This window comes from Trachemys scripta, chromosome 1, assembly GCF_013100865.1.
Source record: "Trachemys scripta elegans isolate TJP31775 chromosome 1, CAS_Tse_1.0, whole genome shotgun sequence".
Lineage (NCBI taxonomy): Eukaryota > Metazoa > Chordata > Testudines > Emydidae > Trachemys > Trachemys scripta.
Window position 1 is genome coordinate 27,020,906 of NC_048298.1, and position 12,711 is coordinate 27,033,616.

At 41.3% G+C, this 12,711-nt stretch overlaps 1 protein-coding gene across 1 annotated transcript in view; it reads right to left on the reverse strand.

The window, feature by feature from the left end:
* Positions 1-12,711, reverse strand: part of COG5 (component of oligomeric golgi complex 5) — a 296,023-nt gene that overhangs the window by 10,791 nt on the left and 272,521 nt on the right. Inside the window, exon 21 of the mRNA XM_034766634.1 lies at positions 12,291-12,370. Coding sequence (XP_034622525.1) covers positions 12,291-12,370 — 80 coding nt within the window. The remainder of the gene's footprint in view (positions 1-12,290; positions 12,371-12,711) is intronic.

A 12,711-nucleotide genomic window follows, 5' to 3' on the forward strand; every position in this document is an offset into this window, starting at 1 on the left:
CCACACACTAGAATAAAGATTGGTCAAGAAGTGGTCACCAACAAAACCATGCTGCCTTGCTTGTGGAGAAGCCATGGAATTTCAGTTCCGCCCTTCAAGGTTTCTAAGACTCTGCTTGCATTGTGGGCTTGAATGTCTCATGGCAGAAGATCAAGATCCAGAACCTCAGGGCTGGCCCACCAGCACACCCCAGTCAAGCACCATGGGAAGTGTTGACGAATTCATCTGCTTACACTGCAGAGTGCGAACAGTTGCAGCAAACCAGATGTCCTCTGACAAATAGGTCTTGCTGCCTCCTGCATGAAGTCTGTCTCTCACTTATGGACACACAAAAGTTTCTGTGCTGAGACAACATTCAGGATCTACCGAAACTGCATACTGCCTGTACTGCTATACCTCTCAGAAACCTGGACTCTCTTACAGGCACCTTGGAGAGGCTAGCGGGATTCTATATGCACTGTCAGCATCAAATCCTGAACATACAGCGGTTCGACTTTGTAAGAAATGACATTATCTCTGAGAGACCTGGCCCTCCTCCAGTCGCTCACTACATTAAAAAACAGCATTGCTTGCTCTTTGGCCAAGATGTACTAAAATACCCCAACACACCATCCTCTGAAACTCTCCATCGGTGTATGAAACTCTCCATCTTGACCCAGCCTGGCATTGTTTGTGGGGCTGCCCCAGAGATTTGTGGATTAGCAGGATAGACCCAGTTCTGGGAACTTAGCATCATATCAGGCATTGTAGAGGTGATCAATAGAAGTTACTGTGGCTGGTGCCATGGTCCTCAGTAGATTACACATTTTTGAGGGAGAAAATAGAGGAGAAGAAAGCACCACACAGTAAAAGGACAGCCTGAATGGAACATAGAGGGAGAGCAAATGAGGCACTGAACTGAGTAACCATGGAGCCTGGAGTAGTCAGTCACCACAGCTACTTGGGGTAACTCCTCTACAGAACACAGATAAGAAGGAAATGGTGGCTGGAGTACCAGGCAGTGCCTCCATCCCACTGCAGGGCTGGCGCCCCTACTGGAACCAATTGACTGAGTTTGGGAAAGTTCCTTCCCTGGTCATGCACAGGAGCACATCAGATGGACATAGGAGACAGAAGTATTGAGAGTCTCTGTGTTAGGCTTAAAGGAGTAAAAAACAAGGGTGATGTCATGCTAGGAGTCTACTACAGGCACCTAACCAGGTGGAAGAGGTGGATGAGGCTTTTTTTAAACAACTAACAAAATCATCCAAAGTCCAAGATTTGGTGGTGATGGGAGACTTCAACTATCCAAATATATGTTGGGAAAATAACACAGCGGGGCACAGACTATCCAACAAATTCTTGGACTGCATTGCAGACAACTTTTTATTTCTGAAGGTTGAAAAAGCTACTGGGGGGGAAGCTTTTCTAGACTTTTGATTTTAACAGATAGGGAGGAACTTGTTGAGAATTTGAAAGTAGAAGGCAGCTTGGGTGAAAGTGATCATGAAATCATAGAGTTTGCAATTCTAAGGAAGGGTGGAAGGGAGAACAGCAAAATAGAGACAATGGATTTCAGGAAGGCGGATTTTGGTAAGCTCAGAGAGCTGATAGGTAAGGTCCCAGGGGAATCAAGACTGAGAGGAAAAACAACTGAGGAGAGTTGGCAGTTTTTCAAAGGGACACTATTAAGGACCCAAAAGCAAGCTATTCCGCTGGTTAGGAAAGAGAAAATGTGGCAAAAGACCACCTTGGCTTAACCACGAGATCTTGCATGATCTAAAAAATAAAAAGGAGTCATATAAAAAATGGAAACTAGGCCAGATTACGAAGGATGAATATAGGCAAACAACACAGGAATGCAGGGGCAAGATTAGAAAGGTAAAGGCACAAAATGAGCTCAAACTAGCTACGGGAATAAAGGGAACCAAGAAGACTTTTTGTCAATATATTAGAAGCAAGAGGAAGACCAAAGACAGGGTAGGCCCACTGCTCAGTGAAGAGGGAGAAACAGTAACAGGAAACTTGGAAATGACAGAGATGCTTAATGACTTCTTTGTTTCGGTCTTCACCGAGAAGTCTGAAGGAATGCCTAACATAGTGAATGCTACTGGGAATGGGGTAGGTTTAGCAGATAAAATAAAAAAAGAACGAGTTAAAAATCACTTAGAAAAGTTAGATGCCTGCAAGTCACCAGGGCCTGATGAAATGCATCCTAGAATACTCAAGGAGCTAATAGAGGAGGTATCTGAGCCTCTAGCTATTATCTTTGGAAAATCATGGGAGACGGGATAGATTCCAGAAGACTGGAAAAGGGCAAATATAGTGCCCATTTATAAAAAGGGAAATAAAAACAACCCAGGAAACTACAGACCAGTTAGTTTAACTTCTGTTCCAGGGAAGATAATGGAGCAAGTAATTAAAGAAATCATCTGCAAACACTTGGAAGGTGGTAAGGTGATAGGGAATAGCCAGCATGGATTTGTAAAGAAAAAATCATGTCAAACCAATCTGATAGCTTTCTTTGATAGGATAACGAGTCTTGTGGATAAGGGAAAAGCTGTGGATGTGGTATATCTAGACTTTAGTAAGGCATTTGATACGGTCTTGCATGATATTCTTATCGATAAACTAGGCAAACACAATTTAGATGGGGCTACTATAAGGTGGGTGCATAACTGGCTGCATAACTGTACTGAGAGAGTTGTTATTAATGGTTCCCAATCCTGCTGAAAGGGCATAACAAGTGGGGTTCCGCAGAGGTCTGTTTTGGGACCAGCTCTGTTCAACATCTTCATTAACTACTTAGATATTGGCATAGAAAGTACGCTTATTAAGTTTGCAGGTGATACCAAACTGGGAGGGATTGCAACTGCTTTGGAGGACAGGGTCATAATTCAAAATGATCTGGACAAATTGGAGAAATGGCCTGAGGTAAACAGGATGATGTTTAACAAAGACAAATGCAAAGTACTCCACTTAGGAAGGAACAATCAGTTTCACACATAGAGAATGGGAAGAGACTGTCTAGGAAGGAGTACGGCAGAAAGGGATCTAGGGGTTATAGTGGACCACAAGCTAAATGAGTCAACAGTGTGATGCTTTTGCAAAAAAAGCAAACATGATTCTGGGATGTATTAACAGGTGTGTTGTGAGCAAGACCCGAGAAGTCATTCTTCCGCTCTATTCTGCGTTGGTTAGGCCTCGGATGGAGTATTGTGTCCAGTTCTGGGCACCGCATTTCAAGAAAGATGTGGAGAAATTGGAGAGGGTCCAGAGAAGAGCAACAAGAATGATTAAAGGTCTTGAGAACATGACCTATGAAGAAAGGCTGAAAGAATTGGGTTTGTTTAGTTTGGAAAAGAGAAGACAGAGGAGACATGATAGCAGTTTTCAGGTATCTAAAAGGGTGTCATAAGGAGGAGGGAGAAAACTTGTTCTCCATAGCCTCTAAGGATAGAACAAGAAGCAATGGGCTTAAATTGCAGCAAGGGAGGTCTAGGTTGGACATTAGGAAAAAGTTCCTAACTGTCAGGGTGGTTAAACACTGGAATAAATTGCCTCGGGGGGTTGTGGAATCTCCATCTCTGGAGATATTTAAGAATAGATTAGATAAATGACTATCAGGGATGGTCTAGACTGTATTTGGTCCTGCCATGCGGGCAGGGGACTGGACTCGATGACCTCTTGAGGTCCCTTCCAGTCCTTGAATCTATGAATCACCCAAGACTGAGGCTATGTTAAAAGTGTGTTAAGAGTGTATCTGAGACTCATATAACTTGGTTGTATTAAGAGCTTTCAAATGACCAGAGAACTGCAGGTGAATGAGCGCAGTAGAACTCCCTGAGGTGCTCATATGCTTTTATAGAACATGTTGCGTGTTCCATTTTTGTAACCATATACTAATGAGTCACCACATACCAACACATTCTGAACAGCCACTCAGACCATCTATACTCTCATATGCTAATACAGGAAGAGCGAGCCCTCTTCCCAATTAGAAAGCAGGCTGCAGGCATGTTAGCCAGTGATCAAATTATTCCACTCATTGATCCAAACTAACAATGAGTGCCGGGATTTGGTCAACTTCCTGAACATTCTAAGCAGCCTCAGCCCTCATTCCCACTCTCCCCACTGGTGCTCCACAGAATTACCAGCCATCCACCGCCTGCAACAAGTGCACAAGGATCACACAGGACTGCTGCTTCCACACATGGCTGGCATTGGGTTTGAGAACAGTGACGAGGCAGCTAGAAAGCTGCTGCTGGCTGCATCTCTGAGCAGCACTTCCAATGTGGCCTGTTGACCCCCTCTACACACACAAGTTTCAATAGCTGCAGCGCTGATTGGGAAGAGTCCAGTGTTGTCCCCATTCAGATTTTAAATGCTCTGGGGAGAAGGGGGAGAGGTAGAGTGGAGGGAAATGGGGAGGAGGAGGAGGGAGTTGTTAAAATAACTATGCATTTGTTAAAAATGACTTCTGGTGGGAGTGAGGGGAGCCCAAATAAATCTGTTAGTCTTTAAGGTGCCACCAAACTCCTCGTTGTTTTTGTGGATACAGACTAACACAGCTACCCCTCTGCTGCTTAAGGAGCTGTGTGTTTGGGGCAGTGCATGCACATGCTACATGAGAAGCAGGGGTGTTCAAAGGCCCAGAGGTGATGAGGGGAAAAAAATACTTCAGAAGACCGAGACACAAAATATTCATGTAAAATAGAGGTGAACCATTCTCCCCAGCAGCCAGGACCTTTTCATCAACCAATACACCCCCAAGGCAGGATCCTGGACCCTGAAGCCAGAGAAGGCATCTCTGGTGAGTGCACATTTGTAACTACAGTACAAGGATCAATTTGGAGCGGGCAAATCTACTGAGGGGGCTGCTGTGATCAAGTAGCCAAGGCAATCATTGACCTTCTGCTAGCAAGGGTAGTGACTCTGGGAAATGTGCAAGTCATAGGGAACCCCATTGCAGCAAAGCCATCCACTATCTGTGGTGGAGCGATAGATGGAACACATATCCCTATCTTGGCACCGGACCACCTTGCCAACCAGTATGTAAACCACAAGGGGTACTTCTCAATGGTGCTGCAATGGTCCTTGTAAACACCTCACGCATTATCCTGCAGTATGTGCAGAACCTGGCTAAGAGACGGCAGCACAAGGACAATTGTGAAGAGGACATGGACACAGACATTCCTAAAAGTACAGGATGTGGCAATTGGGACATCATGGCGGCAGTGGGGCAGGTTGATACAGTGGAACGCCGATTCTGGGCCCGGCAAACAAGCACAGACTGGTGGGACTGCATAGTGTTGCAGATATGGGATGATTCCCAGTGACTGCGAAACTTTTGCATGCATAAGGCCACTTTCCTGGAACTTTGAGTTGCTTTCCCCCGCCCTGAAGCGCAGGAATACCAAGATGAGAGCTGCCCTGACAGTTGAGAAGCGAGTGGCGATAGCCCTGTGGAAGCTTGCAATGCCTGATGGCTAATGCTGGTATATCTTTTTTGAGATGAGGAGACCACATCTGTACACAGTATTCAAGGTGTGGGCGTACCATGGATTTATATAAGGGCAATAAAATATTCTCCGTCTTATTCTCTATCCCCTTTTTAATGATTCCTAACATCCTGTTTGCTTTTTTGACTGCCGGTGCACACTGCGTGGACATCTTTAGAGAACTATCCACAATGACTCCAAGATCTTTTTCCTGATTAGTTGTAGCTAAATTAGCCCCCAGCATATTGTAGGTTAGCTGAATATGCATACAGTTAAAAAAAACAGGACTGTTCATCATTTGGGATGCAGCAATTTTTAATTTAGGAACTAAACTTGGGGTGGCAGCTTCATTCCGCCTCGAAGGAAATTCTGTAATTATAACTGTAGCATCTTGGCACAATGACATACAGCGATGGGTCCCTCAGCAATATTGATAATGATGGTAAGGTGCATGGCACACAGTGAACTCAGTCATTGAAGAACGCTGTCAGATTTCACTCTTAACTTGCTGAGAGCACAAAATTGTGTCACTTCTTACAAAATGTTTAACTTATGCTGCCGAAAGAGAGGTTCCTTCCTGTCTAAATCTCTAGTTTTATTTACAGTATTATGAGACAGGTTACATCATCACATTATATAACTTACACCAGTCCTAACTTACAAAAACTAGTTTAGACAATGTGGCATAAAAAAGTTAAATAGTGATGCATCATTTTACCATGACAATTCTGTACCAGGAAGAGTAGATCAATTTATTCCTACCGAGTACATTGTAAAGATACTTGTAAATAAGGAGCAGTCACAGAATTAGATGGCTTATGGGCTAAATGAATATCATATAGCAGGCAGCACTGAAACAGAAACAGGATCATATTCATATAGAAATATGTCATTTGTGTATATTCCAAATGTTTAAGAAAAAGGAAGAAACCCTGTTTATATAATCTACAGAACCTGGTCTCTAAGGGATTAGATCAATATTGCCCTATATTCAGCATCTTCAAATCTAATAAAGGACATAAAATCTGTTCATTAAGTCTTTTTCCATTTCAAAAGATCAGACGTGATACACATTACAGATCTCATTTGTAACAGCAGGCTACAGAAAGAGGGTTGGTGGGATGCTCTGCATATATTAATGTTTCGTGAAAAATGCCATCAGATGTAAGAAAAAAAATCTAAGTTTAAGATGCCCTCCCACATAAAGAAGAAGAGAAGAGGATTTTAAAGCACTTATTAAATTACTTCACTTGCTTGCTCAAAAAGCAGCTTTCTTGGAATTCAGGACAAGCTGATTATATAAGACTAGATCTTTTTTTTATAAAACATTCTTTCAAAACATGAAGATTTATATCTAAATTAAAATAAATTAACAAAACTATGATCTGGATACTGTCCCTTAAAGGAATTTCAGTATATATCAATAAAATGGATTGTTAATTAATTTGTTAATGTTTATATACTTTGAATACTAAGGCCTCAATCCTGCCATCTGATTCACTCAGACAAACCCTTATTCAGACTGTAAGCTCCCTGGTGCAGAGACTATCTGTTTGTTCTGTGTTTGTGCAGTGCCTAGCACAATGGACTCATGGTCAATGACTGGGGTTCCTAAATACTCTAGTAATACAAATAATACTACTAATAATGTACATGGCCCCATAAAGGCACATGGATCACCATGAAAGATCAGATTACAGGATCAGGGCCATGAATTGCTTTACAAATAAGTATTATTGTTATTATTTTAAGAGCAAGTGCTATGTAAACTATAAGGCAAAGAGGAGATACCTATGGAAAATAGACTATTATGCCATAAAAATACACCAGTATGGCTCTAACTGTTTAATCAAAATATTACAAAAGCTATTATATGTAAACACAAAATAGTAGGAATAGGACTATATTTTATTAAAGCTTGCAAAATAAGTAGCTCAAATAATTGTGCTATAGTTCTGCCAACCAAAAACTAACTTATATCAAAGTATTTTTATGAACAAGCTTGTGTTGGTTGGGTGCTTTGCTTTTGTTTTTTATACCATACACTTATCGGCAAATCAGGGCTGGTCGGTCTGCAATCTGATTGGCTGGTGCTAGGTTTGTCTGACTTAGCTAGAAATTTAAACAGTCCGTGCATGAAGAGGAAAACCAGTGTCTGTAACACAATACAACCTTGTGGACTGGTCACACTTTTGCACTTAATACCAGGGTGGACTAAATTAAGTTGTAACTCAGTTTCATGAATAATCTAATACTGAGGTTCACAAACTGATCTTTGCTAGTGCTAATAGGAAGGGGGTCATTCTTGAGACAATTTCTCTATTAAGATATAGTCCACACTATGAAAATGTTTCAGAACTCTTGGTTCAATATACTGGGCCACCTTTTGATCTCTATTACACCTGGTGTGACTACATTGGGTTCAGTGGAGTTAATAGGTTTACACAGTGTAAGTGGAATCAGAATTTGACCCATGACTGCAGCAGTTCAGAGCCTACAAAAGGCTCAATTTAACTTCCATTAAAGTCAATGGAAGGTCTACAGGAGCTGGATCTGACTTGATACTTTATTAAGTAATAAGAAACCTTGCTGAAAAGGGAGGGGTTTGATTTTTAAACTGTAATAAAAGTATGTGGATCAACTAGTTTACAAAATACAATTTTAATGCCAATAACTCAGTCCCCAGGTATTACCCCAGGACCTAGGAAGACAAACAAGAAGGAATACAAAAATAGTTCATTAATAGCTATCAGCTGGCCATACTCACACTGTGCAGGGTTTAAAGTATTTAGTCACTCCATAGTGAACAGAAGGAACTAAGGATTTGATAACAAGCTGTGAAGAACCTGATAACCCTACTACAGTAATATTTAAAAAGCAGCTCTCGAGCAGCTGCAGTCATTACAAACTGAAATGGCAGTCAATGTACCATTTGTAAAGATGCACCAGAATTAAATTTCCCACAAGTAATATTATACAATAAATTCTACATTACAAAGTAAAGGGACTACGAATTCTTCTAAAAACCATTACCCAGTGATAATCTGCAACAGTAATACATGCCTTTGGGATTACAAAATTCAAGTGTTTCAATTCTTCTTAGGCCTAGTCTATGATATGAAATTTAACCATGGCTTAACATGGTTTCAACAATCCTGTTAGCTGAACCAGGCCTGAAGGGGTTTAGCTGTAAATGCAGACAAGGAAAAACTATTATCAGCACAAAGTTAGCTAGCACAATTACTGAAATACTGTTCAGATACAGTTAAATGTCATCACATAGTTCAGATCTTGGCAGGGCTTCTACAATACTTATAGCTGGAACAAAATGCAATAGCAAGCCTGGCCACAGGCTTCCGTAGCCAGGGTCAACTGCCTTGTGTTCTTTCTGTTGGTTGCAAAGAAAGGGGCAGACTAATTTTAAGCGGGTTCTGTTGACTTTGAAAGCCCTTAATGGAGAAGCACCTCCTCCAAAAGCCTTGCCCTGGCTGGTGACAGTATAATACAATCTCCCCTGTAGGGCCTCACCATCACTCTATGGATCAGCAGGGAATCATGCTTTGGTTGGTACTTTTGGTATGTAGCGTGCTCATCCTGGGCACCTATCTTCCCCATTTAAAAAAACACCAGCTTTTTGTCAGAGTAGTTTTTGTCTTGATTGCTCTTCCCCTGATGCTTTTATGATGATACACTGACTTGTTTATATTTAGCTCTGTTTTTATAATGTTTAATTGCATTATCGCGGACCCCCAGGGGTCTACAGATCCCAATTTGAGAAACACTGCCCTAGACGCTTTTGAAAATCTCATCTATACATAAAATCCCAGCCCCAATTAGGTCAATTGTCATTGACTTAAATGGATCCGAGATTTCACCCTAAGTGATCATCACCTCATAATGCTTCAGCAGTGGCGGGAGTGCTGTAGAACTACAACCTACCCTCAAGATTTCATGATTTTAGATAAAAGAAAACCTAATTTTTTTTTTTAGCCAAACTGCATTATTACATTCATATCAGCCAATGTGTGACTTCAAAAGACTCCTCTATTTAAGACGTGAAGAGACATATTTTGCATATTTATTTTAGATGTTGAATACAAACATATAAGGCGGCCATACTGGGTCAGACCAATGGTCCATCTAGCCCAGTACCTATCTTCTGATAATGCCGATGCCAGGTGCCCCAGAGGGAATGAACAGAACAGGCAATCATCAAGTGATCCATCCTCTGTGGTCCACGCCCAGCTTCTGGCAGTCAGAGGCTGCTAGGGACACCCAGAGCATGGGGTTGCTTCCCTGCCCTTCTTGGCCAATAGCCATTGATGGACCTACCCTCCAACAACTTACTATTCTTTTTTGAACCCTGTCATAGTTCCCTGGCAACAAGTTCCACAGGTTGACTATGCGTTGTGTGAAGCAGTACTTCCTTTTGTTGGCTTTAAACCTGCTGCATATTAATTGAATTTGGTGACTCCTGGTTCTTGTGTTATATGAAGGAGTAAATAACATTTCCTTTTTCACTTTCTCCACACCATTCATGACTTCATAGACCTCTATCATATCCCTCCCTTAGTTGTCTTTTTTCCAAACTGAAAAGTCCCATCTTTTTAATTCATACAGAAGGTGTTCCATACTCTTAATCACATTTGTTGTCCTTCTCTGTACCCTTTCCAATTCTAATAAGTCTTTTTTGAGACAGGGCGACCAGAACTGCATGCAGTATTCAAGGTTTGGGTGTACCAAGGATTTATATAATGGCATTATGATATTTTCAGTCTTATTATCTATCCCTTTCCTAATGGTTCCTAATATTCTGTTAGCATTCTGACTGCCGTTGCACACTGAGAGGAACGATGCAGATAGAGTCACTTAGCATTTACATATTCTAAATGCAACAGGTTCAAATATAATAAGGTGTAACATAGAAGAAAAGGAGAACAGTTTAATAGTTGTACACTAGTTTCCAAATTCTAATTCCAATTTTATGTGAGCCACCACATGACAATAACTCACAGATGCTTATGAAATAAATCTGTACTAAAATACATCAACCAGCCATTCTCTTAAGTACCCTGTATCTGTTCTGTATGCTATCATTAGCTTAATGAAGTATAAATATTTACAGCAGACTTCTATTGACTATATATTTTAATTTCTGTTTAAAAAGGATAGGTAGATAAGTATTTCTTTTCAACACAAATATTGCTGGCTGAAATTTAAATGCCAGCCATTATAATTTCAGCAGAGGATTGGAATGTCCACGCACAAAAGTACACAGTCACAATGTTGCTTCCTAATCACATTGGGCTAGATTGTGAGCAGCCCTGCAAGAGGATTCCCTGCAGGGGCTAGGCACCTTAGTGCAGGGGTGGGAGCATTGTCCTGGCTAGCACCAATAGCAGTAAGAGACTCCCAAAAGGGGGCAAGGACAGGCAAGGCTACAGCCCCAGTACCCCTTCACGTGAATCAGTGGAGGTGGCGTAGCACAAACAGCCAGCTCAACTGACATGCTCCTCCATCATGCATCCCTTGAAGCCCCAGGAGGGATTCTAGCTGCATTTGAAGTCCTGCAGGGCCGTGAAATGCAGCACTTCCCATCCCATCCTCCAGAGCACAGGCTGCAGTGCCACTGTCAGGCCTTTGTAAGCATGTCATATGCAACGTAAACAAATCAAATGTTAACCTTTGCCCCTGAGTAGCATTTTATAATGAATCCAGTGTTCCAAAAGGACCCAAGGCTCAGATACTATGAAGTCACATGGTCAATTGTTTGCATGGTCTTGTCAAGAAAGAGTTATTTCCCAGTACTATTAGAGTTCTGAAAACACCTGCTACAAGGGACTCATCATTTGAAAGGTCCCATTGTGTCTGAATGTGTTTCAACTACCATTGCTGCACATAACTTTTAAGATTATTGGAACCGAAAAAGATCGGAGACTGAAAAATACTCTTCTCTGTCTTTCCAATTTGTTTTCTTTGTGCACTTTTTGGACAGCATTTTGTACAGAATCAGTTTCACTGCTTCCCCATATAGTCAATTATATAGTCTATAATAATAGGTGAAAACAAGTCAGGGAGAGGACACAGGACTTACGACTTGTAGATTTTGTCAGCATTTTGGATAATTGATCCAGTGATGATCAATAGGTAGAAGCAAATTTATAGAATAATCAGAAATATGTAGCTCCTTAGCTATGCACCGTTGTTGAATTTCTCTATTACATTTCTTAAAGGTCAACTGCAGGTTTTGAAAAAAACTGCAAAACTCTTTTCTAAGATTCTAAATCAGGAAAAAGTCCATAACTATTATGGGAAGATGTCATTAGTGCACTATATTAACAAAATCTGAGACAGTTACTACCTCCTATAGATCCTGAGCTGATGATTTCTCTGGCAGAATGAATGATACTACAACTATCATAAACAAAAGTTTTCCATTTTGAACACCTGTTTTAATTCCCTTTGTTTATGGCTGTGATGTCACTCGCTTCTTGCATCGGAAGCAGGAAGACTGGAACCTAGATTTCTCAAGATATTAAGGAGGTAATTTTGTGAAAATATAGTGATTATTACATTCCTAAACCACTTTGTGTGCATTTTCCCTCTTTTAAAATTTAACTAAGGAGTATTTTGGGGTGGGTTTTTGGGGGGAAACTCTTTGCAGCTCACCTCTAAAGATGGACAGAACGTGACACTCTTTGGAACAAATCCCCTACAGCTCACATCTTACTTCACAAGAGCAATCCTGGTTTTTCAGCTAAAATACTGCTTCAGGTTAATACATCCAAACAGGAGAATAATTGTTTTTACCTTATGAGAATGAGTCTGTCCTTTTCAGATGGATGGTCATCAAGCCATTGGGAATAACGGGCAATGGACCATTCTGCTCTCTGATACACAGAAATATTGGCAAACCCATTAAACACTGGTATATAAAAGATATTTGCTATAATGTCAAAGAAATATGCACAATTGTCAGACACAAAGGCAAACTAAATTAAAGTCAAGAGAAGCTGGTTCATCACTATCACAACTGCTAATCAGCAATAAAAATAAACAGTCTCTCATCCAGGGCCAGCGCAACCCATTAGGCGACCTAGGCCATCGCCTAGGGCACTACAATTTGGGGAGCGGTGACTGCAGTGGTATTTCGGCAGTGGGACCTTCCGCCGCCTCTGTGGGGGGCGGCACTTTGGGGCGGGACCTTCCGCCGCCTAGGGTGGCAGAAAGA